Below are 27,489 nucleotides of genomic sequence, written 5' to 3' on the forward strand. Positions count from 1 at the left end.
TGAGGCTTCAAAAAACATTTTAAAAATTGCATGACTTATCAATAACAATTATTATAGATAAAGTTATTTTTAATTCTTATTAATTAAATATTATATATGTCATATTTTACTCATATGTTTTACTCAGATTGTTACGTCAATGCATCTCTTTTTTTTTTCATTAAGAAATAAAAAAAGCCCTTCAACAAAAGTGTCTCTGGTAATTTTGTTGGGGAGATTAACACTGTTAAGTATAGAGAGACCATATCTTTTCCCTTTTATTATTATTTTGCGTATTACATGTTATTTTGCCCTGTTTTATATATCTGTATGCAAATAATATAAATGTAAATTTTTTGTCATGTAAATTTGACAGTTAAAACTGGGAGCAAGTGACTGATGAACTGAACACATTATAGATGCAGGACCATAAAGACTAGCATGTCTTCACACAGTCACGGTCCACTATCAGTCAACGGGACATCTGATGCTGTCTGCAGCTTTGGTTGGCTTGAGTCTCCACTCCTGTGTGGTTTGTGTCGTACGTTCTCCTCTTGAAAGCTGCGTGGATGTGAGACATGTTTAATCAGGATTCTTTCACTCTGACGGTTGGCACATAAAGGTTCAGCTCGTGTAAACCTGCGTGTCTGTACTTGTCCTCAGATGCTGTTGGGTTTTTTTTTTTTTTTTTTTATCAGGACAAACCAGATAATGTGTGTGTGAATTACTGTAACTGACTAGCTAGGTTTTTTTTTTTTTTTTTTGCCGTATGAGTTTTTGTGTCTGAATGCTCATAGGGAAAAAGCGAATTACTGTCCGGACCAATGTCACCCTAAACCCAGAGTCGAGGATAGAGGCAAAGAAATAATAAAGCAGAAAATCCACCAGTGTCCCGTTAGGGAGAGCTGCTTTGACATCAATTAAGTCCTACACACACACACACACACAGCTTTGTGGATCTGACAGAGAGCGAGTTAATGTTTGTCAGTACAGGGGACAGTGTTGAATATTCATCAAGCTCAATTATTTCATTCTGTTACACTGTAAAAAAAAATTACATCCCCAAGTCAAAAATTTCAAGTGACCGATAACATCTAAATTTTTCAATTAGTCTGACGTATTATTTCTCATTGAGCCGATGTTAACAGACTATTGCAACAAGAATTTCACTTGGGCCAATTGAAAAATTTAATTAAAATTTTTGATTTGGGAGGGTTAGAAATTTTTTACAGTGTACCAAAGTTAGTGTATCAAAAACAATCAAATAATGGAATTGATGGGAAATATACACTAACCAGTAGCACATGTAACGTGTTGCCAGTTTAGTTTTCACTGTGCTCTGTTCCTGTTTTTCCTGCATTACAGTTCCCTGTAGTTGTTGATCAGTTCAGTCCTGTTCTGCTTTACCTTGATTAACCCTTGTGTTCAAGCCCTGAGTTTCCGAAGTTCTGGGTTCTCCGTTTTGTTCTCCGTTTTGCAAGACCTATATCTCTGTATCAGAACATCGTATAGAGATGAGGTTTGGCTCTTTTGACTCATGCTAGCAAACAGCACTTCCAACATGCTACACATGCTAGCAGTGAATAGCTACATGCTAATAGCAATTAGTTAAATGCTAAATCATGCCAAGATCATGCTAAGAACTATAAAAACTCCATAGTAACCATCTGTGACAACTACCAACCACCTAGTAACACCATAGCAACCACCCAGAACACCCTAGCAACACCCTAGCAACCACCCAGAATACCCTAGCAACACCATAGCAACCACCAAAACACCCTAGCAACCACCTAGCAACAGCATAGCAACCACCCAGAACAACCTAGCAACCGCCTAGCAACACCCTAGCAACCACCAAAACACCCTAGCAACATCCTAGCAACCACCTAGAATACCCTAGCAACCGCCTAGCAACATCATAGCAACCACCCAGAACACCCTAGCAACCGCCTAGCAACATCATAGCAACCACCCAGAACACCCTAGCAACCACCTAGCAACACCCTAGCAACCACCCAGAACACCCTAGCAACCGCCTAGCAACACCATAGCAACCACCCAGAACACCCTAGCAACCGCCTAGCAACCATCAAAACACCCTAGCAACCACCTAGCAACATCATAGCAACCACCCAGAACACCCTAGCAACCACCCAGAACACCCTAGCAACCGCTTAGCAACACCATAGCAACCACCCAGAACACCCTAGCAACTGCCTAGCAACCACCCAAAACACCCTAGCAACCGCCTAGCAACCACCCAGAATACCCTGGCAACCGCCTAGCAACAGCATAGCAACCGCCCAGAACACCCTAGCAACCGCCTAGCAACCACCCAGAATACCCTAGCAACCGCCTAGCAACACCATAGCAACCACCCAGAACACCCTAGCAACCGCCTAGCAACCGCCTAGCAACACCATAGCAACCACCCAGAACACCCTAGCAACCGCCTAGCAACCACCCAGAACACCCTAGCAACCGCCTAGCAACCACCCAGAACACCCTAGCAACCGCCTAGCAACACCATAGCAACCACCCAGAACCGCCTAGCAACACCCTAGTAACCACCTAAAATACCCTAGCAACCACTTAGCAACACCCTAGCAACCACCTAGCAACCACCCAGAATACCCTAGCAACCACCTAGCAACACCATAGCAACCACCCAGAACACCCTAGCAACCGCCTAGCAACCATCCAGAATACCCCAGCTACCACCTAGCAATCACCCAGAACACCTTAGCAACCCACTAGAAACACCCTAGCAACTTTTTAACTTTAAACTACTTCAAACTTTAAACTACTTTAAACTTCAAACTAATTTAAACTTTAAACTAAAAACTTCAAACTACTTTAAACTTTAAACTAAATTAAACTTCAAACTACTTTAAACTTTAAACTAAATTAAACTTCAAACTTTCCAGTCCAAACTTTCTCAAGCCAACTTAAAGTTTGTCTCGACGAACTTTTTAATCTAGTTATATTTTGATATTTATTTAATGTTTGATATTTCTATTTATTTAAAAAAAAATATTTTATCTATTTTATTTTCTATTTTTTTCTTTTAAATATTTATCTATTTTTGCTAATCTTCTTAATTGAATTATGGGCAATAAAAATGTATCAATAACTAAAGCAAAACTTGGGTCCCATACTAGCTTAGCCTAATTTTTTTATTAATTTAAGCTAATTTATTTTTAATGTATATTTTTTTACATTTCATCTGTAATATTTTTATAGGCTATTTATTTAATTAGTATTGATATTTCAATTTATATATTTAAGCTTTTTTTTTTCTTATTACAAAAACACACCAATCTAGATTTTCAAAATGTGTTTAGACATGTATATGTAGACTATACTAAGTTAATATTTAGTTATTTACAACTATTTAGACTATAGTACATTAAAATATAAAGTCCTAGGCTGTCACAGAACCAGCTGTGATTTCTCAGGAGATTCCTGTCGGGATGTGTCCCGTTCATAGTGTTCACAACCCTAATGTTATAACATGCTCAATTTGTGCTCATTGTTCAGTCTAGACTCTGCAGTTCTTCTTTCACTTAAACTCTCTCCTCATCCAGTTACCACCAGTAAAGCGTAGTGCAGGTATCATCTAACCGCAGTGGGCGTCAGGGGACCGGCGAGCGGCAGTGAGTGAGATATGGGGGCTCCTGCCGTTAATGAGCACGGGACGGGGCCGTTCACTGCAGACACAGCTGCTATGATTTAGGCGCCAGTCATCTCTCCATCCCACCACTGACAGATGAGGCAGTGGAGCAATATGTTCTGGGTGAAATCAGAGACAAGGTATTGAGTTGTCTAGGTGTGTGTGTGTGTGTGTGTGTGTGTGTGTGTGTGGGTGGGTGGGTTGTGCAACCTGCCTTAACACTTTTCGTTTCACTTGCTGTGTATCGCATTATATAAAGTGAATGCAAGGATCCTATAGCAGTATTTAAATAGATAGTTCACAGTTCTGTTATCTGCTCACTTTCGTGTCATTCTGAACTCTTTTGAGTGTTTTTCTGTTGTACATCACAAACAGTGTTTTAGGTTGGATGTTCATGCTGCTATTTTCCATTCAATGTTAGTGAATAACTAAAGATTTTATTTATTTATTTTTGTTTATTAAAAAGGAATGGACCCTTTCTTTCCAGAAATAAACAACAAAACATTTAGTGATTAAAAGCCTGTTTCACTAATTCTGCCTTTCAGCATTTTTTTTCTTTTTCTTTTTCTTTCCAGAGCTCAACAGTAAAATAAAAAAAAGCCGTTTTATAGCTTTAGATTTCTACTTGCCCAGTCAATTTTCTCTGACCCAACACAAAATATTGTAAATGTATTTTTTTTAATATTAGAATTAAAATAAAGTAATAATTTTAAAGTTTAAATGTACAGTACAGGTCAAAAGTTTGGAAATATTAGGTTTTTTTATATTTTTGAAAGAAGTCTCTAATGCTTATCAAGGCTGCGTTTATTTGATCAAAAATACAGAAAAAAAACTGTAATATTGTGAAATATTATTACAACTTAAAATAATAGTTTTCTATTTGAATATACTTTAAAAAATAATTTATTCCTGTGATGCAAAGCTGAATTTTCAGCATCATTACTCCAGTCTTCAGTGTCACATGTGACATCCAGTCTATCACATGATCCTTTAGAAATCATTCTAATATTCTGATTTATTATGAGTGTTGGAAACAGTTCTGCTGCCTAATATATTTGATGAATAAAAGGTTAAAAAGAACTGCATTTATTCAAAATAAAAATATATTTTCTAATAATATAAATCTTCTTTACTATCACTTACTATCATCCTTGCTGAATAAAAGTATTGATTTATTTCAAAAAAAGAAAGAAAAAAAATTACTGACCAGTAGTGTATATTGTTGAAGATTTCTATTTTTAGATTTTTTTTTTTTACTTTTTATTCATCAAAGTATCCTAAAAAAGTATCACAGGTTATGAAAAAATATTAAGCAGCAGAACTGTTTCCAACTTTGATAATGAATCATCATATTAGAATGATTTCTAAAGGATCATGTGATAGACTGGAGTAATGATCCTGAAAATTCAGCTTTGTATCACAGAAATAAATGATAATTTAAAGTATAATAAATTGAAAACCAATTATTTTAAATTGTAATAATATATCACAATATTACTTTTTTATATATTATTTTTTATATTAATATTCAATATTATTTTTTTCTGTATTTTTTTTACCTGTACTGTATATGTTATTTATTATTATTTATTGTAAAATGTATTTTATTATTAAAAAAATACAAATATTATTACAATTAAAAAAGTAATATTAAAATGTATTATTTGTTGTAAAATATATTGTAAAATTATTTTAAAAATATTACTTACTATACTATTTTACTATATACTTACTATTTTTTTTTTTTTTTTTTTTTCAGCAAATGTTACATTTTCTTTACAAAGCAAGGCACAAAAATGAACATGCATCTAAAAATGTGTTTTATTGCACTTGGTATGAACAGGCCTTATAAGCTCAATCAGGAAACTTATTTTTAGCAGTCATAAGGCACGCAGTAAGCAACCTAACTAACTGATCAAGTAAAGTCAAACAAGAGGCAGCGGCATCGCATCAATGGAGACAGAGGACACAAACAGAAGTGAATGAGGGATTGAATGAGAGGTCAGAGAAAGAGTGAGTTCAGGACTGGCAGAGAAGGAATCCTCAGGCTGATGGATGAGACTCGGCCTTTGAGAAGCGATAGACGACAGTGCAGAAACAGACAGATGGTTAGACGGATGAGTGCGAGTCCGCTCCGCCGGACGGTCACAGTGCTCTGAGCGGGTCGTCCAGGGAGGGTTCGGGTGAGGGGTCAAAGTTCACGCTGGGTTTAGGGTCATCCTCAGCGACACAGAGTGATGAGTCAAAGGAATGTTCTTAAAGCACTAAATCAACTTTTTCACAAGCTCTCTGAAACGGTGTCCGCCTAGACAGGGAATATGAATGGGTAGTTGAGTAGAGTAGCGGTTATTGTGTGAGTAACATATAAGGAAAGTCTCAGTCAGGTGGGGTTAGGCTTTGGGTTGCAGTTTTTCCAGAGATCCCTGAGGGATCTGGAGCTCTTAAAGACTTACAGTAACTGAAATCCATTTACTCCTCCTCGCTCTCTCCTCCTTTCCCTTCCCTTCTTTCTCTCCTCTCCCTGGAGTGCGCTTTGTGCCGTCTGGCAGCGGATCAAAGCACATTTGTGAATGTCACCCATGGGTATGGAAAAGGGAGAAAGAGAGAGGGAGAGATGGAGAGAAATGAGATAAACCATTCATTAGTGACAAACTAAACTCTGACTGTCCCGTTTAATGTGGGCACAGTTCAAGACTTCGGCATTTATGAGTATTCACACCCCTTTCTCCTCCTTCTCTTCCTCCTCCTCCTCCTCCTCCTCCTCCTCCTCCTCCTCCTCCTCCTCCTCTCCTCCTCCTCCTCCTCCTCCTCCTCTCCTCCTCCTCCTCCTCTTCCTCCTCTCCTCCTCCTCTCTTCCTCTTCCTCCTCCCTTCCTCCTCTTCCCCCTTGTTGTTGTGAAGGCAAAGCTGAATTTTCAGCATCATTACTCCAGTCTTCAGTGTCACATGATCCTTCTAATATGCTGATTTTGTTCTCAAGAAACATATTTTTATTATTAATGTTGAAAACAATTGTGCCGGGGGGTTTTTTTCCGTTTTTTTGTGTTTTTTTTTTTCAGGATTCTTTGATGAATAGAAAGTTCAAAAGAACTGTATTTATTTTTGTAACATTATAAATGTCTTTACTGTCACTTGTGTTAAATATATTGTTTCCTTGTGCAATAAAAGTAATAATTTAAAAAAAGAAACTGACCCCAAACTTTTAGACTGTGCTCTTAGTAACAGTTTATGTGGTGTGTGTGTGTGTGTGTGTGTGTGTGTGTGTGTGTGTGTGTGAAAAGTGTCTTTAGCAGTGACTCATGCTGTCAGATTGATTCAGTGCACCTTTCCTTTAGCCTCAGGGGTGAGTCTGAGAGTTCACACACACATACAGGAGTGTAACACATTACAACTGTTAAGGGTCATAGTCAATCATGATTACAGTAGCTAAATCATAACAATTCCCATTAGAGGATAGCACTTCCGGTGTCCTTTATCTGCTCCCGTCTCTACACTGTGTGAAAATCTGCTTTTGCAGACCGAGAAACGTGCATCATCGAGGCATGCTGTAACTCAAGAAGCCATTTTTTCCTCAGGTATTTGGTTCAGCATAACCAAGACATCACTCACACATGTACCACAGTGTGTTTGATACAGCAAGTATGAGGGAGGAGGAGAACTGTGGGAGAACCTTTTACTTGTTGGCCCAATTTTGAATATATAATGTGTTTTTTGTACACCAGATATGCTGTAAAATAAAATGAGTCAAGACACTAGCTCTCACTCTGAACATATCTGATGTCTGTTACCTGCCACAGGGGCATTTCTCATTACCAGGTGCAGAGGAAATGCCCTATGGCTGTGTGGGCGGGATTTCCTGTCTTTTTTTTTTTTTAACTGTAATCCGTCGCTCCAACATAAATCCCTCAAAACAGTCAAAACTGGGTAAAGAAAGGTGGAGAGTTTACCGTTAACAGCTTCCTGGAATGTGACTGAACTTATGGAGCTGTTTGACTCAACATTTTCAACCTGAACGCCTGCTGTCAATCACAAATTTCCACAAGCCCCGCCCCTTGTGTGCTCATGTTTGCACTGCGTCCAAATTGGCATACTGTATAGCAGGTACTACATTTAGTTTTAAATTTAGTTTGTGACTGTTGAAAAATTACAATGTATATAGAATGAATGTGTGTACTATGAATGAAATTCGGACGTACTACATCCACTATGGCGTCAATTAGTCCAGTCATTTTAAGCCAAAATGGGGGTCAACCTTGAACAAATTGCAACAGAAGCAAACTCAACTGATTTTGTATCCTCAATATGTCTGAATAAGGAAAAAAAGCCCCGAAGAATCCCATTAGGGGAAAGTTTCGAAAAAGACCCAAATATAGCCTATTCATTCTTTTTCTTACGTGAATAGGGTAAAAATTTTAACCTTTAGATATCACCATGAAAATGACTGAGTTGATTACTTGCATCAAGACAAACAAAAAATGTATTACATGTTTTTTTAAATTGTTTGTTAACATGGACAAACGGTGCATAATCTAATTACGTATGTGCTAATTTGCATAAATACCACAACAGATCTAAACATTGGGTATAGCCAGGTGAAAATGTCAGGAAGAAGTACTTTAAACCAGCCTTTATTAATATTGCAGAGATTGGGTTTGGGGCTGGGTCTGTGGGACTGTTTCTGGGGGACGAGTCTGAGGGAAGAACAGGAGACAATGGTAAGGAGAATGCAGAAGACAAAAGGCAGGCAAAATAAAAAGTGAATCCCCAGAAACAGTCCCACGGGCCCAGCCCAAAACCCCATCTCTGCAATAATAATGAATAAAGGCTGGTTTAAAGTACTTCTTCCTGGCTCTACGTATTAATGTTCATGGGGAGCCTAAATGGGCTCCATTCAGACCTTAACATTAAGTATTTTACTGTTATGTGTCAACAAGATTCAACAAGACATTTTCCCCTGGCTATACCCAATGTTTAGATCTGTTGTGGTATTTGAATAGGATATATTTGGGTCTTTTTCGAAACTTTCCCCTAATGGGATTATTCAGGACTTTTGTTTCCTTACTCAGGATGCAAAATCAGTTGAGTTTGCTTCTGTTGCAATTTGTTCAACCTTTTTTCATAAAACGACTGGACTAAATTGCATCTCCTCACTGCCATTCACAAATCCTCTTTTGGCCTCATGGAACAGAAAAGTGTCTATCGACGGCACACTTCAGAATCCCATGGGAAGTAATGGGTCATCCGGGTACTTTTAGCCCACTCTTTTATGAATACTGTTCATGAATATTATGAATTCGGCTCATATACTGTTTTTTGCCTACTATATAGTATGGAAGTATATTTGGACGCAGCTTTCAACTAATCTGAACATTAGGATGCAGGCCAGTAGCTCTGTTTAACACATTTAAATCAATCCCACAGATTTTTAGCACAAAAAAGAGAAGATTCCATCTGGACCTGCTTTTAATCTCGCTGTGGGCCCCTGGTTACATTTTTACATTGTCTAATCTTTGTTCTTTCTGCACCTTTTCACCATTTATGTGAAGAAAATGGCCTTCAGACATGAGAAAAATGCAATATTATCTGTCTGAAATGTGTCATTAGTCTGTCGAGAAGCATGTTGAATGGGTTAAGTGTGAGTCTGCAGGGTTTAGGAAGTGAGCAAAAGGCGGACAAACGTATAGTGTCACCGTTTCACCATTGGAAGTAAGACTGGCTCTGGCAGCTGGAAACCATTTGCTCCCAAAGAAGCTTGGGAGTGGAAACATACACACACACACACACACACATATATATATATATATACAGAGCTACTGCAGTTACATAACATGAAAAGAGAAGTACAGAGAAAAAAAAAGATAAATAGAAACTTTTAAACATCTCACTCTTGATACGTTGGTCCTGGTTTAGGACAGAGGTTGAGTATTATAGTATTATGGTCAGGAACTTGATCAGAGTGCTTATGTACCGACGGGCTCTGTGATGTCCCATCTGTTGTATGAATCCATAAGTAACCATATTATGTAATCGAATTTAGGGTAGGAATGTAAGTTGAGGTGTGTGTGTGTGGTCTGGTGTGGATTAGTTTAAAATGCAGGGTTGTTTACGAGCAGTGCTGTTAGTTTGGGTATAATTACAGAGAGATGTCCTCCTGTGTGTGTGATTTTGAGTTTAAACAGGAGTCTGCAATAACACATGCGTGTTGGATTACTGCGAGTACAGTGATGCAATTTTAGATTATTAATGACGTTTAACTTCATTGCCCTCTTTTGGACTTTGCTCTGCTATAAATAAAGTAGTGCTTATGACATGAACCCTACAATGGACGTCTCAGCAGTTCTGAGAGAGTGGACATCTCTTCATTAGGACAAGCCCGCCATCTAGTGTTAGTATGAGGTACTGGAGCATAGAAATTCTGTTGATTATTAGGCAAGAAACCCTATAGATTACATAATCATATACATTTAATATAAACAAAAAAATATTCAGCATTTTTAAACATTATTTGAAAAAATCTGTTTAATTTTTTTCATGTGCTTGTTATTTGGCGTACGTTATTTGGCGTACGTATAGCCTATAGTATAAATAATACATTCATAATAGATTGTTTAGCTCTAATTATATGAAAACAATATTTAAATAATATTTTTTAGATATTTTTAGTAAAAAAAGAGAACATTTTCCATCGACTGCCTCTTTCCATTTGATTAAATGTAAATTTCACCGGAGTTTTCTCAAATACTATAAAGATGAGCTCTGCTTATATGTTGTAAACACAATAACTGAAGAAAACAGAAGCATTATGCTCTTTTCATTTATTTCAGGTTGACCACTTGCATTATTATCAATGCTTTGGAAAAACAAAACCAATTTTTACATTTCTTCAATGCTTAAAATATTAAAGAAAATCAATTGAAAACAATCAATTGATCAAAGTAAATAATAGCACAAGCAAATTTCAAATTTGCATTCAAACCACATGAACCAGAAATTAAATACATTTATTATGTAAAGTTAGTGACAAACATTCTTGTCCTCTAGCGTCTTCATTATTTGAGCGTGACGTATGCGAGTGTGTTTCTAGAATGCTTTAAAGAGCTGGTTGGGTAGATAGCTGAGCTGAAGGAAGGAAGTTTGTGCCTCTCTCTCCAGGTTGGCCAGTTCCTGTACGGTCGGGGCCAATATATCCACATGGCCCTTATAGAGACCACCTGGGGTGTGGGAATAGATATGGAGATGAGTGATAGAGATACAACGTGAATGGCCTACAAACAGGACATCTGAAAACACTCACCCCCGGTAGCCCTTCGCTGCCCGTACGTCACTTTGCCGTCAAATTCATCAACAGGAACTTTGATGTCAGGTTCACACTGAGTAATGGTACATTTCAGATGCTCCTCGACTTCTGACAACAACTAAAACAGAAGCACAATAAGAATAAGGATAAAATAAGTTAGAATATTGTTAAAGGGATAGTTCACTTTGAAATTAAATTTTGGTATGTTTTAGCTTACCTCAAGGGCATCCAAGATGTAGGTGTCTTTGTTTCCGCAGCAGTTTCAATTTTGATATTTTTAGGTCAAACCGTTCTTGTTTGCCAGTCATATAATGCAGGTCTATGGTCACCACCTCAAAGAGCATGCACAGAGAAGTCCAAATGAAACAATTCCCCATCGTAAGTACACATTGATGGCCTAAGACACGAAACGAGCGGTTTGTGTGAGAAAACGAACAGTATTTATATCGTTTTTACCTCTTGTACACTTTCCGGCGCTTGCGCAGACTAAGCCAGAACGCGCGCACACGTCACACACCAGGAAGCGCGCGCGCCCTCAGATCACTTGGACGTGGTTGTGTAGAGGTAAAAACGATATAAATACTGTTCGTTTTCTCACACAAACCGCTCGTTTCGTGTCTTAGGCCATCAATGTGTACTTACGATGGGGAATTGTTTAATTTGGACTTCTCTGTGCATGCTCTTTGAGGTGGTGACCATAGACCTGCATTATATGACTGACAGACAAGAACGGTTTGACCTAAAAATATCAAAATTTAAACTACTGCGGAAACAAAGACACCTACATCTTGGATGCCCTTGAGGTAAGCTAAAACATACCAAAATTTTATTTCAAAGTGAACTATCCCTTTAATGTCATGCAAATGCAGTTCTCACCTCTTTCTCGTTGTACCAAATAGTGCATCCTCCGTTCTCTTTGAGTTTGGTGTTATAGCAGCCTTTCCCTCTGCTGGCACAAACGTGGTACCACACCTGTGTGCACCACACACACACACACACACACACAATTAACAACATACACACAAACAAAATACATTTATACTTTTACACCGGTTCTCCTGCACTTCCTACTTACTTTCTCTTTCTCCATTGCAACCAGGGATATAGCCAAACCCATCCTGTAGGGACATCACAAACATTCACACAAACACTGACAGATCGCAATCTACACGTAATGAAACAAGACAAACGCTGGCCGTCACCTGTCCGCTCTGCCAACTCTTCCAATGCGGTGAACATAGTTCTGCTTCTCATCTGGCAGAGTCACGTTTATCACTGCAAAACACAACGCAATATTGCAATTATCCCTTTCTGAATTCATTTCAGATAGGCTTGATTGAATTTTTAACAATTCTTAACAACAGGTCTATTAATAAAAGGCACGTTGCTGGATTTGTTAAACGGCACTCAACAACTCTGTGCAATTAACAGAAAACAACTGTTCATGGGCTATGCATTTGTTTTTTGCATAAATTAAGCATAGCATTTTAACTTGACAGTTAAACAATTGCAATCATTTTGTAAATTAAACTGGCATGAATATTAATAGTATATTCATCTATTTATAAATGAATATTAATTAATGATGTTTTATTTAATAATAAACCAAATTAAATTATAATAATAATAATAATAATAATAATTCTTTATTTTTGTTTTTATTAAATATAGTAAATAAACATTAAATAATTAATATTAAAAAATATATACAGTACAGGTCAAAAGTTTGGAAACATTACTATTTTTAATGTTTTTGAAAGAAGTTTCTTCTGCTCATCAAGCCTGCATTTATTTGATCAAAAATACAGAAAAAAATGTAATATTGTGATATATTATTACAATTTCAAATAATTGGTTTTCAATTTATTATACTTTAAATTATCATTTATTTCTGTGATGCAAAGCTGAATTTTCAGGATCATTACTCCAGTCTATCACATGATCCTTTAGAAATCATTCTAATATGATGATTCATTATCAAAGTTGGAAACAGTTCTGCTGCTTAATATTTTTTCATAACCTGTGATACTTTTTTAGGATACTTTGATGAATAAAAAGTAAAAAAAAATAATTCTAAAAATAGAAATCTTTTGTAACAACAATATACACTACTGGTCAGTAATTTGGGGTCAGTAATTTTTTTTCTTTCTTTTTTTGAAATAAATCAATACTTTCATTCAGCAAGGATGTGTTAAATTGATAAAAAGTGATAGTAAAGAAGATTTATATTATTAGAAAATATTTTTTTTTATTTTGAATAAATGCAGTTCTTTTTAACCTTTCATTCATCAAATATATTAGGCAGCAGAACTGTTTCCAACACTCATAATAAATCAGAATATTAGAATGATTTCTAAAGGATCATGTGATAGACTGGATGTCACATGTGACACTGAAGACTGGAGTAATGATCCAGAAAATTCAGCTTTGCATCACAGGAATAAATAATTTTTTAAAGTATATTCAAATAGAAAACTATTATTTTAAGTTGTAATAATATTTCACAATATTACAGTTTTTTTCTGTATTTTTGATCAAATAAACGCAGTCTTGATAAGCATTAGAGACTTCTTTCAAAAATATAAAAAAAACGTAATGTTTCCAAAGTTTTGACCTGTACTGTACATTACTAAAAGTTATTATTGTGGCAAAAAACAATGATAATTAAAAATCATTCCGTATACTAGTTATAGGAAACGTAAACAGAGAAATTCTTACCATAAGGAACACCACGGATATCGATTCCTCTAGCAGCCACATCTGTGCAAATCAGAAACTTCACTTCCTGTTTCTAAAGTGAGGATGATAAAAGAATACTTTTATAAGAAGTGACTAAAGTTATTCAATGGCACGATTTATTCATTTTCTTCTTTACCTTGAATCGCTCCAGGTTATATTTGCGCTCATTTGGTTTCCTGTCACCATGAAGACAGACACAAGAAAACTGGTGTCCTTTCTTGTCTGGCCCTGTAGTAAAAGCCAAATGTTTGCATCCAGATGTGATTGGATATAATGGCTGTTCGACTAAAAGCCCGCCTCACCTCCTCCCTGCTTGATGAAGTGCTGCTCCATATTGTCGCAGTCGATCTTTGTCCTGCAGAAGATGATGGCCTGATCCATCTTATGCTCCTTAATGGCTCTGATCGCATACTCTCCCTTCAGAATCTTAATGGCCTCTGACCACATCTCTGATAAAGCCATATAAAAATGATTCACTGCAAGACCTTTATATCAGACCAAGTCAAGGTCCTTTTGAAATGTTCACAATTGATAATACGAGCATGGAAGCATTCATATATTTCTGGAAGATTCATACCTGCGGTGTTGGCTCCAGGTCGCGTGTCATCCTTGGCATGAACTTCATCCGTCTGGGAAGACACAACCTCACTGATTTAGACTTTTTGTACATACAGACCCTTTCCAAAAAATGTGAATATCATGGAAAAGTTTATTTATTTCCATAATTTCATTCAAAACGTTAAACTTCCATAGATTATAGATTCAGGGCCCACAACTTAAACGATTTCAAGTATTTAGTTGTTTATTTGTACATAATTTGGGCTTCCAGCTCATAAAACCCACGAAAACAGGATTTCAAAAAATTAGAATATTACATGAAATCACACAGTAATTACACAGTGATACCATGGTCATTGAACCAGGTTTTGGTTCTTTTGGCAGTGTGTGCAGGTGCAAATCCTGCTGGAAAATGAAGGAAGCATCTCCATAAAGCTTGTCTGCTGAAGGAAGCATGAAGTGCTCTGAAAATGTCCTGGTAGACGGCTGCGTTGACTCTGGATTTAATAAAGCACAGTGGACCAAAGTCCTCTTTTCTGATGAGAGCAAATTTTGCATCTCATTTGGAAACCAAGGTCCCAGAGTCTGGAGGAAGAATGGAGAGGCACACAATCCAAGATGCTTGAAGTCCAGTGTGAAGTTTCCACAGTCTGTGTTGGTTTGGGGAGCCATGTCATCGGCTGGTGTTGGTCCACTGTGCTGTCCACTCAACACAGCCGTCTACCAGGACATTTCCAGAGCACTTCATGCTTCCTTCAGCAGACAAGCTTTATGGAGATGCTGACTTCATTTTCCAGCAGGATTTGCACCTGCACACACTGCCAAAAGAACCAAAACCTGGTTCAATGACCATGGTATCACTGTGTAATTACTGTGTGATTTCATGTAATATTCTAATTTTTTGAAATCCTGTTTTCGTGGGTTTTATGAGTTGGAAGCCCAAATTATGTACAAATAAACAACTAAATACTTGAAATCGTTTAAGTTGTGGGCCCTGAATCTATAATCTATGAAAGTTTAACGTTTTGAATGGAATTATGGAAATAAATAAACTTTTCCATGATATTCTAATTTTTTGGAAAGGGTCTGTATAGGCAAAGGCATGATGAAGTGAGATGTTTGCTGCATATGTACCCTGATGTGGTTCTTTCCCAGTTTCTCCCAAAGCCTGTCATTTTTTGGGTTGACTGGCACCACCACGTGATGGACCGTTTCTGGTACCGAATCTTCTCCTTTCAGATCCACCCATGTGGGGAAATGCATGATCTTCTCTGAGAGCTTCTTTACATCGAATGAGTGCAGCGTGGCAGAGCAAACGATCACCTACAAAACACACGTGCGTCATTTATGAACAACTCTAATGCATATTCATGGGAAACAGATATCAGAGCTTTGCTCACCTGTAGTCTCTTGCCGTCTGAGGTCACCTGAGGGATCTGGTTGTAGACCCTCATGATAAAGTCTGTGTAGCCAGCTGAGAGAAGTCCATCCTGAACACATTCATTAAACCAGAATAAAAGCATTTATTTTGTACACTTTCCCATATGTTAAAGGGATGCTCCACTTTTTTTGGAAATAGGCTCATTTTACAACTCCCCCAGAGTTAAACAGTTGAGTCTTACCGTTTTCGAATCCATTCAGCCGATCTCCGGGTCTGGCGGTACCACTTTTAGCATAGCTTAGCATAGATCATTGAATCGGACAGGACCATTAGCATCTCTCTCAAAAAAATGACCAAAGAGTTTCGATATTTTTCCTATTTAAAACTTGACTCTTCTGTAGTTACATCGTGTACTAAGACCGACGGAAAATGTAAAGTTGCGATTTTTTAGGCTGATATGGCTAGGATCTATACTCTCATTCCTGCGTAATAATCAAGAAACTTTGCTGCCGTACCATGAGTCCAGCAGGCGTAATGATATGACGCAGCGCCTGAAAATAGGTCTAATAGGTTAGACAAACTTAGTCCCGGTCACGTTGGAAGTTACCGAGCTGGGGACTATTTTCAGGCGCTGCGTCATATCATTACGCCTGCTGGACTCGCAACTTTACATTTTCCGTCGGTCTTAGTACACGATGTAACTACAGAAGAGTCAAGTTTTAAATAGGAAAAATATCGAAACTCTTTGGTCATTTTTTGAGAGAGATGCTAATGGTCCTGTCCGATTCAATGATCTATGCTAAGCTATGCTAAAAGTGGTACCGCCAGACCCGGAGATCGGCTGAATGGATTCGAAAACGGTAAAACTCAACTGTTTAACTCTGGGGGAGTTGTAAAATGAGCCTATTTCCAAAAAAAGTGGAGCATCCCTTTAAGCTAAATTTAACTTATAATCTTGATGATGGTAAACAGTTATACTGGTTTTTATTAAAACATCACATTCAATTTTAGTTACAAGTCAAAATTATTTACAGTGAAATCAACAGCATGCCATGAATGCTGTCAACAGAACTCCTATTCCTTTAATGCTAAACTGTGCAGAATTGCAAATAAGCTGAAGTGTTCAACATACACACTCATCCAGCACCAGGAAGCGGACTTGGGATAGATCCAGCTTTCCTGTGGATATGAGATCATCCAGTCTTCCTGGGGTCCCAACCACAATGTCAACCTAAAAGGACAATGAAGTGATAAAGTATTCATACAGGAAGATACACAGTATTGTAAACTTTGTTTAATGTTGTAAATGGTTCTAAACTGTATTATAGTCTAATGTTTTGAATTTTATGTTATGGTCTAAGACGGGTCTTCAACCTTTTTCAGTCCGAGACCACCATGACTCCAGTCTTTAGTGTCACATGATCCTTCAGAAATCATTCTAATATTCAGATTTATTATGAGTGTTGGAAACAGTTCTGCTGCTTAATATATTTGATGAATAAAAGGTTAAAAAGAACTGCATTTATTCAAAATAAAAAAATATTTTCTAATAATATAAATCTTCTTTACTATCACTTTTTATCAATTTAACACATCCTTGCTGAATAAAAGTATTGATTTATTTCAAAAAAAAGAAAGAAAAAAAATTACTGACCCCAAATTACTGACCAGTAGTGTATATTGTTGTTACAAAAGATTTCTATTTTTAAAAAATTTGCTTTTTTTTATTTTATTTTTTTACTTTTTATTCATCAAAGTATCCTAAAAAAGTATCACAGGTTATGAAAAAATATTAAGCAGCAGAACTGTTTCCAACTTTGATAATGAATCATCATATTAGAATGATTTCTAAAGGATCATGTGATAGACTGGAGTAATGATCCTGAAAATTCAGCTTTGTATCACAGAAATAAATGATAATTTAAAGTATAATAAATTGAAAACCAATTATTTTAAATTGTAATAATATATGACAATATTAAAAAAAAAATCTGTATTTTTGATCAAATAAATGCAGGCTTGATGAGCAGAAGAAACTTCTTTCAAAAACATTAAAAATAGTAATGTTTCCAAACTTTTGACCTGTACTGTATCTTACAAACTCGATATACCGCCCAGTCCTATACTGTATACTTTGGACACTTACCCCGCTTTCTAAAACGGAGAGCTGTTCTTTAGCAGCCACTCCTCCGATTATCAGAAGTTCCCTGCAATAACATCATGATGTTCAGTTAACGCCAAACCATCACCATCAAACTCACTGCAGCTCCGATGTCAATCTCAGCTCACCTTAGTTTGGGATTGTCAACGTATTTCTTGAACTGGTTGACATTATTGAGGGTTTGTTCAGCCAGCTCTTTCGACGGCTCAATGATGAGAGCTTTGGGGGCGTTAGAACTGGCTTTGACCTGACTCACTTTAGCACTGCCTGAGGACAAAAACACATGACAGGCAGAATGCAAGAAAACATTAAAACAAGCCCTGCAGGCAGTAAGAGATTTATTTGATTTGAAGCTCACCTGTCTGGCTGGATTTGACCACATGACCATCTGAAGCCTGGTTCAGGGCCACATATCCATCTTTAGGTTGGTTTTTTAAAGGTTCATCGCCAAAGTTGAATTTCAGTTCAGCATTCTGTGTTTGATTGACATAAATACACATTTTAAGAATAGCTGGTGTGTAAGAGAAACGTTACGTAGCAACGAGAAGGTTGTTTATTATATGTAAAGAGTAGCTATTTGTGTATATGCCAGATACCTTCAGCACACAGGAGGCGAAGAAGGGCTGGTTTTTCAGCTGCGGAGGAATCTCAAAAGCCAAACCCAGATCATTACCTGGGAAAGCCAATCAGGAATCAATTACAGTGGCATTTGCATTAAAAGGCTGCATAGTACACTGGTACCAAAGAAATATTGTGATACAAAACATTTATAGATGTACACTAGTTTAAAAATTTGGGGTCAGTAAGATTTTAATGCTCACCATCAAGGCTTGTTACAACTTAAAATAACTTCCATTTAAAAAAAATGTAAAAAAATAATTTTCCTGTAATGGCAACGCTGAGTTTTCATCATTTTATCATCACATGATAATGACTAATATGCTGATTTGGTGCTCAAGAAACATTTCTCATTATTATCATCAATGTTGAAAACAGTTTTAAAAAAAATTGTGGAAACCATTTTTTTTCAGGAGTCTTTGATTAATAGAAATGCAAAAGAACAGCATTTATTTGAAATAGAAATCTTTATAAATATCTTATGTCACTTTTAATCAATTTATTCCATCCTTGCTAAATAAAAGCATTAATAAAAATAAATAAATAAATAAATAAAATAAAAATAATCTTACTGACCCAGTTCAGAAGTGTGACCTGAATGACATTTCAACATGCCATATGTATGACACAACATGCTCAATTATATGAAATGTTATTAATTTATTTAATAAAAAACATCTCAAAGGCATAAAAACAAACCTAACCATTTTTAGAGAATGACACATGGCCTTTATCCACATCTATGTAGCATCCGATGGTGTCGTGCATAGTGAATTCCTGGAAAATACATAAATCATGTCAAACCTCTAAAAGTTGAGTATCAAATCAAAGGCCCTCATTATGCCTTACCTCTCCATAACTGTCAAACTGCTTATTGTGAGATTTCTTTCCAGTTCCTCCGAAGCCAAATCCATATTTATCCGTTCCTAAGAGAGGGGTAAACACACAATAACAAACAATATTATAACTGAAGTTATGTTATAACCAGATCAATGTAATGAGGTCACACTGAAACATACCCAAGTCCAGTGATGCCTGGGTAGAAGACCAGCCCACCCTACACAGCCCCTGATCGTGACAGGTCACTTCATAATAATACCTCCCTGGAGAAAAAGGAGTGAAGAATGAATCTTACAGGATTCCCTTGGTTTTTAGACAGAACACTCAAAAAGGATGTTCTCTTACCTTTTGTGACTCCTTTGGTTGAACGACAGCCATGCCATTCTTTGAACTCTCTGCTCTGACAGCACAGGCCATCAGCACCAATAGCTGAGGGGGAAAAAATTTATATAATTTTGTTACAACAAAGAAGTTAAAATAAGATTGCAGAATCACAATGAAGAATTAAGGATCAATCCAGCTTAGGCCTTTTACATAGCCTGGTTAAAACCAAACCATTCTCAGTAGTAACTGAGTTATGGTCTGGCAAAGCTTAATTAATAACTCATTTCCAAAGGGGCGTCACCAACGGACGTCGCTCAAATGCCTCTGGGCGCAATTAGACCTAAAACCAATCAGAGCGATCGGCATCGTGTAAAGCCATATGCTGCGTCCCAATGCGCCTAAGTTACACTACGCCATAAAAGTATGTACTCTTTTTGTGAAGAAAAGATATTTACTTTTGAATGTGTAGCAAAAAAGTAGGCAAGCTTTGGGACATACTACTTCGTCATCTTTATCGGACGGATCTGTCGCGTGCATCCTGTCACTTAAACTGCCCTGTCAATCATCGTGTCACAGTTAAAATCCTCTATTAAATCTAATTTAATTTCCTACCGTTTCGGAGAGAAATGCAGTAGCACTGTTCATCTGCCAGTGGGTCTTTCATGGAGACTGTCCTCATGTGTTTGCAATTTGAATATAATAATGCATTTAAAAGTTGGTGCGCTTCACCAACGGACGTCGCTCAAATGCCTCTGGGCGCAATTGGATAGACCGATCGTCATCGTGTAAAGCCCGCCCCAACGTTTCTGATTGGCAGACATGGGGACTTGTGACTTGGTGACTTGGACTCGAGTCGACTCGAGTCGCTATTTTTATGACTTGTGACTTGACTTGACAAAAAATAAAATACTTGAGACTTGACTCGGACTTGGAAGTTAAAGACTCGGGACTTGACTTGACTTGAGACACGATGACTTGAATGACTTGAGTGTTAATCACATCATGTTTTCAGTTTGAATATAAAATATATAAATTATTTTAAAAAATAAAGTTGATTACCCAGCTGGAGCGCAGGCTGAGAATAGCGTTGTCATGACTGGATCACGACACCATCATCAGTCGCGCGCGCCCTCTCGTACCTTGCACACCACGCCCACTTAGATCAGATATCACGTCAACATGTCAGCCGGAGGGGTACTGACTCCGAGGGTCATCGCTTTCGGCTTCAAGAATTATTCACAAGATGGCAAAAGATGAACAGCGCTTTGCAAGACATGCAACATTAACATCGCGGATAGCCAGACAGAGCTGCCAACTCACGCATTCACCGTGAGACACACGCGACACTTTTCACATGCTCTCACGTCGCCACACATTCATTTTCTCACGCACAGAAAAATCGCGACGCAAGAGCAGGTTACATATGATATAAAAAAATCTCAGCTCTCAGATTCTGTCACTTTTATTACGAAATTCAAACAATAAATACCGTTTTGGCGCTTGTAAATGTGACGCGACAGATCCCTAGCGGCAGGTGAACCGATCATCTCTAGAAATAAACACGAATGAACAATGTTGAAAGATACAGTAGGCCTACAACTTACCGAAATGTATATTCCTCATACATAATATCGACCAATCAATCAAACAAATGGGTCAATAAAACAGCTGGAGAACAATTATGTCACATAACATTTACCCCAGGAAAGCCATTTGATGACCATAATATGGCTATAGCACGTTAGTTGGCTAGAAAAAAAAGTATTTTTCTAAATAAGTGTACTATTACATATTTATTATATTTTTACATATATCATTAAATAAAGTTGTTGTTATTATAATAAAAAAACGCATTATATATCTCTCTGTATGTTTACAGCATTAGGTGAGTTGTTTTTTTTTTCTTGAGAAAAATGAATGGCTATCTTGTGTAGCCTACCTAATATTTATCCAAATGAGTCAATATTAAATCAGATCACAATAATTGAATTGAATTTAAATAATAAAAAAGCATAGCTTACCAGAAATTGTACTATGTAAACATTGTAACATGTTGTCACTAAACCGAATACAATTCAGTTTAGTTACTAAAATGTTTTGACAATCACAATACACTTATTGTAAACACAGTTTACATACAACATTAAACTTCGATACATTTTAAACACTGTTGGCAGAAGTGAAAAATAAATAATTTTATGAAGTTACGATTTTGTTTGATTCCATGGTGTATTTTACTGAACATGAGTATTTACAATGCAAATCCAAATTGTTGTAATTTATTGACAGTTACTTATATCTGGTCTTTTCACTTTATTTAGATCAGATTCTGCAAGTAAAATTACAATAATAAGGTGACTTGACTTGGACTTGACTTGACCTACTACAGGACTTGACTTGACTTGACTTGACATAGCCTGTGACTTGACTTGACTTGACTTGCCCAAGAAAAAAATACTTGGGACTTACTTGAGACTTGAAGGTTAAGACTTGAGACTTACTTGAGACTTGCACATGTGTGACTTGGTCCCATCTCTGCTGATTGGTGCCGCGATTTCGACGGATTAGAAATGGGCTTGAATGAGCTCTTTGCCAGACTACTTGCAGAGCAAATCTAAATTTGCCGGAAGTTGTCTAGGTTTTCCCAGGCTACCTTTTACATATAAATGTTAAACGCTTACCAAATGCTGGACTTCTGTCATAGGGGTTCATCTGCCATTTATTGAAAACTGGGGTGGACAACAAATCCAGGAACAACAATCAATGAATTGAAAATAATAATTGATCAAATATATGAGAGCAAATGTCAGGAAAGTAGTTTCTGAAATGAAATTCGCTAGCCGTCTCAAAATACTTCAGACATTGAAGGTAAAGTTAATCATGTTTATTTGTCTTCTGTTGAACAAATTTCTTTAAAAAAATAAAAAATAAAATAAAAATTGATGGTTATGTTATTGATGGTATGTCAATGTAAAATAAGAGAGATGTATTAGTTGAAGGATGATAGTTTAATACCTGCTCCTCCTGTCTTCACAGCACTGCGTCCCTTCTTCCCCTCCAGCTGGTCTTTAAGGGTCTCGTAGACTATTTGGATGACTGGAATACTGAAGGCCTACAAGACCACATTAATTTTGGGTTCACATTTCACATATCCTATACATTATATATATACTATATTTAATAAAATAGAATATATTTGTTATAACAAAGTGCACAGTCACCAAAAAACCCAATGCTCAGCATTGATTTATTAGAAAGGTTTCACACTCACTCCAGTTTTTCCACTCCCAGTCTCAGCAGCCTGTGAACATAAACACACAGGTGAGTGATCATCACTAACACACACACACACACACACACACACACACACACACACTGAACTGGTTATGACGGTGATCTCACCATAAGCACGTCTCCTCCACCCAGAATCAACGGGATGGATTCGGCCTGAATGTCTGTTGGCAACCTGAAAGAGAAGATCAAATCAATACCTACTTTAATTATGCATGGATTACTAACTTATGAGGCGTGTAAGAACTATGACAGGGGTTTTCGAAGTGTGGTCAACAAATATTGAAAACCCCTGAACTAGGAGACAACTCACAGCCAGTCCATTTCTTCCACCGCCTGTGCAATTTCAGGCATCACTCCCATTTCTGGAAGTCAAAATAAGTAGATATAATTTCACAGTTTAACCACACTCAGTTTAATAATAAATGTTGACAGGTATATCTCACCGCCATATGCTGCCATGGTGTCAAACTCCTGCGACTGCGAGTCTCTCACCGGAAGTAACGTGTGCTGCTGGTTTTCTTTTAGGGTGCAAGACAAGTAGGGAAAATCGGTCCGTGCGGATTGCGCTTCCTCGCTTCAGTTCCGCTGATCTTGTTTTTAATGACAGAAAATATATAAAGTAATTGTAAAATTAATACAATTAATATTATAATTGCATATACTTTGAGAAAACAACTTATAGATAATCCGACGCAAAATTGAAAAGATCATCAGCCTCTTTATATGTACCTCGCAGGCCACCGTAGTGTGACGCGTGTGCCTTCCAGTTCATTGAAAACATGGCAGGTGATACTATTCTGGAAGACGAAGAGGAGAATATATTATACGATTTACTTGTTAACACAGAATGGCCATCCGAAACAGACACGCAGGTTTGTCGAAATATTCCAACTTTCTTTGAATAAATTATTTTCTTACCCGATATGTTTTATATCAGATCAGTTCTGCGCAAGTTGCTTTGAGCCACGTAACCAAGTTCCATCATCCAGGGGTTATATTCTGTAAATATTATTATTATTATTATGTAATAAATATCTTCATGATGATTTACAGCTTTTCATAATACATTTATTTGTATATTGTCACTCACGTATAATCTCCTGCTGCTTGTTTTGGGAGTAGGTGCAAGTTGATATGCTTAAGTTGTCCATTTAACAGGCTAGTGCCAGCTGATACAAACAGTCCTGTTTATACATTATACTGTGAGTGTGAAATCATGCTTTTTGTGTTTGATTTCCCCCCCCCAGCTACGTGGATTGAAGGAACACAACTCTTCACTCGTTGCAAAGGCAGTAACAGGTATGAACAGCAAGGATAAGATGCAGAACATGTTTGCAAGATGTAATATATATATATATATATATATATATATATATATATATATATATATGAATCCGGAGGGGTTGCATAATTATAGTCAGTAATATTGAACATGTTTTAGGTAAGTTAGTTAGGTAAAGATTGTGAAGACTGCAATGCGAATGTTGTCTCGGTCGGCAGCTCACATGCTTGAGACACAGCCATCATTCCAAAGCAGCTTTACAGAGAACAGTGTTGCAGTGTGAATGTGTTTATTTGCCAGACATGTTTACTCAATATAAAATAAACTTCTTTGGAATTATACAATACCTGATCCTAATCATAAATTTTGTAGTACAAATCAAGTTGCTTATAAATCTACTCGTGAAGTCAGATTATTTCCAGTTTAATCATGAGAAATATTAACATTTATATTTTAATTTTATTATTATTTTTTAATTATTTTTGTCATATTTTTATTGTTATTTTTGTATTATTTATATAATAATTTCTATTAATTGTATTAACTAATTTCAAATGAGCTTATTTATATTTTCAGTTTTAGAGTAAGTTTTTGTATTTTTTGTCCATTCATATTTTTTAAATGTATATTTCTATACAGCATTTGCATTTCTTAGTACTTCAACTTAATTCAGTTAGTTGCCAAGGCAATATTCGTTCAAAGTTTTAAAAAAATTAAGTTTAAGTTTTTCATCTAATATTCAAATTTTTACCTCTTATTTTAATTTATTTATTTTAATTTAGGTAATAATAACAACACTGATTATATTTTGTATAAGCTGGTTTGCATTACTCCAACAATTGCATAACATGGCAGTCATATTATTTGAATGATAGTCAACAATCTAAATATTGTGTCTTCCAGGACCCTTTAGGTTCATTCTGCACTACCTTTGGTACAGGTGAGATATCCTCTCCTCTTGTTGTGTTTACAGTGAAGTATAATGTATTTAGATTGATAATAGATCAAGCTCATCAAGGCTGCATTTGATAAAAAATACAGTATTATTACAATATTAAAAAATAACTGTTTTCTGTTTTAATATTTTTTTTAATGTAAATTATTCCTGTGATGGCAAAACTTGATTTTCAGCATCATTACTCCAGTCTTCAGTGTCACATGATCCTTCAGAAATCATATTCTAATATGCTGATGATTTTGATCTGACTTTGGTCTTTCTTATTATTATCAATGTTGAAAACAGTTGTGCTTCTTATAATATTTTTGTGGTAGACATGATAAATTTGTTTTCAGGATTCCTTAACTAGAAAGAGCAGCATTTATTTGAAATAGAAATTTTGTAAATGGCTGTCACTTTTGATCAATTTAGTGTGCCTTGCTGAATAATTCAGTCCAATCTCTGTACTTTTCTCTGTGTTTCAGCCCATCCAGTTCAACTCTGCCACCTGGGCTGGTTCGCCTCGCAACCAAACAAGTGAACTGGCAATTGGTGCTGGCAAGGTAATACCATAAAAGCTTTATAGAGAGTTTGGGTCAGTCTATTCCAGGCATGTTTTGGCAGGTTCAGGGTAGGTTTGGCTACAGTGTAGGTTTGGCTACAATGTAGGTTTGGCTACAGTGTGAAAAGCTCTTCTTTTGGATGTGCTGTATATCGATCATCCTCACCTCATTGACTCTGCCTTACTGAAGTGAATAAGATACTGTGTCCCTAATTTAGACTCTTTTGGGTCCAGAGTTGTTTTAGGTTCATTATAACTGCAACAACAGTGTTTTCCTTCAAAATGGGAACTCGCACTGCGTTCAGCGTGACCTCTAGAGGATGCAGTGTCTCGTTCCCCTTCTCAGGGAACCATGGTTACATGAAAAACCTGAGACGCTCCCTTTCGAATGGGAACGAGACACTGGCTAATTTTACATGCACAACTTTTGTTTCAATCGGACTGAATTCCATCCGATTGATGAATCTGAATGTAGTGTTTACCTGAATGCTAAACATGTGATCAGGTTGATGTGCGCCTTTATATGTCACAAGCTTAAAATCGGAATAGATTTTTTGACACGCGCACACTGCACGAATACACAGAGTTTCCCGCTGTTTGCACATACTAACTATTCTCTTACACTGTTTTAAACAGCAGACTTAATGTTTATCCATTTCTGGTCATAATTTGGTGTAAATGAGCATATGAACCGTTGTGCTGTGCTATTTAGAGCCTATTTATCACGCAGTAAAAGTATCACACAGTCGTCTCTGGATGAGAATCTGAAACAAGGACTGGTGGGACGTTGACCTGCTCCACTTCACAGACGCTGAGTGAAAGGAGAATTTTAGGATGACGGGACACTCATTTATATGACACTTTATATAACAGGAACAACAGCTCGTACCGTGCATCATACGTCATTATGTCCTTTCAGTTTCCCTTTTCAATCCAAATAAGTGTTTACATGTTCTCTCGATCGGATTAGAAAAGGAATAAGCCACCCCTTTCAATCGGATCGAAATTTCATTCGGATCGATTAAGGTGTTTACTTGAAGGCTTTTCAGTCCGATTGAGCTGTCAGTCCGATTACTAACGGATTATTTGGTTGCATGTAAACGTAGCCATTGTGTCCTCTAGAGGTCATGCTGGAGGCGTTCTCCAAAATGTCCTCTGGAGCAGCGGTCCCCAACCTTTTTTGCACCACGGACCGGTTTAATATCAGACAATATTTTCACGGACCGGCCTTTAAGGTGTGGCGGATAAATACAACAAAATAAAATGATACGACCGGCATAAAAACTGGGGTATTTTTTTAATATAATAATAAACATGAATCCAATGTGTAGGCCTACTCGCAACTTTATTAGCAGCGTCCTCGTAACATCGCGCCTAAAGACAACTGAGAAAGCCTGAACACAAACAAAATGCCCCCCAAAAGAAAAAAATCTCCATGTTTTCGGTGCTGATGCGTTCATGTAACATGTAAGGGTGGCGCTGCCAATAAAGCACCTAAAAGCTGTCACAACGAACCGGCAAAATTAATGATTATGAATATGTAAAATATAGCAGGAGACATTTTAATTGTTTACTAATAAACAAGTGTTTTCTGTGTCAGTGTTGGCTGGAAAGATGAAGTTGACCATGCTGACTCGCGATCTTCGCAGTACAGAGAGAAATGAACACTTCATACGGATTACATAAGCAGAGAGCAGTCTTTTTTCTTTCGTTTTGAATTGTTCTGTTTAAAAGTAGACATTTCAAGCTTTCTATATATGTCTCAGGTCTGTGAGGTAAGTAGGCTACCTTATCACTGAGTTTCGGTTAATTTATGAGACGAGCTCCAGTTCACGCGCCGGC

At 36.9% G+C, this 27,489-nt stretch overlaps 2 protein-coding genes across 3 annotated transcripts in view; one reads left to right on the forward strand and one right to left on the reverse strand.

The window, feature by feature from the left end:
* Nucleotides 1-10,452: 10,452 nt before the first annotated feature.
* Nucleotides 10,453-23,453, reverse strand: ddx1 (DEAD (Asp-Glu-Ala-Asp) box helicase 1). Its single transcript, XM_084090567.1, has 26 exons — nt 23,310-23,453; nt 23,177-23,228; nt 22,975-23,038; nt 22,844-22,873; nt 22,588-22,684; nt 22,254-22,301; nt 19,594-19,677; nt 19,428-19,511; nt 19,258-19,334; nt 19,113-19,185; nt 18,387-18,463; nt 18,149-18,263; nt 17,919-18,057; nt 17,776-17,836; nt 16,762-16,860; nt 15,649-15,738; nt 15,383-15,571; nt 14,268-14,319; nt 13,993-14,139; nt 13,827-13,918; nt 13,670-13,742; nt 12,154-12,226; nt 12,027-12,069; nt 11,828-11,923; nt 10,949-11,069; nt 10,453-10,865 (listed from the first exon to the last, which is right to left on the reverse strand). The coding sequence occupies exons 1-26, from the start codon at nt 23,323-23,325 to the stop codon at nt 10,735-10,737; spliced, it is 2,223 nt and encodes a 740-aa protein (XP_083946693.1). The 5' UTR covers nt 23,326-23,453; the 3' UTR covers nt 10,453-10,734.
* A 141-nt stretch (nt 23,454-23,594) lies between these two features.
* nbas (NBAS subunit of NRZ tethering complex) overlaps nt 23,595-27,489 on the forward strand; it is a 191,255-nt gene continuing 187,360 nt past the window's right edge. For both annotated transcript variants that reach the window (XM_084090565.1, XM_084090566.1), the window contains exons 1-4: nt 23,595-23,738; nt 24,114-24,165; nt 25,052-25,088; nt 25,571-25,648. In XM_084090565.1, the coding sequence (XP_083946691.1) occupies nt 23,646-23,738; nt 24,114-24,165; nt 25,052-25,088; nt 25,571-25,648 (260 nt within the window). In that variant the 5' untranslated portion in view covers nt 23,595-23,645. The remainder of the gene's footprint in view (nt 23,739-24,113; nt 24,166-25,051; nt 25,089-25,570; nt 25,649-27,489) is intronic.

The sequence above is a fragment of the Abramis brama genome, assembly GCF_963993115.1.
Source record: "Abramis brama genome assembly, chromosome: 18".
NCBI classification, from domain to species: domain Eukaryota; kingdom Metazoa; phylum Chordata; class Actinopteri; order Cypriniformes; family Leuciscidae; genus Abramis; species Abramis brama.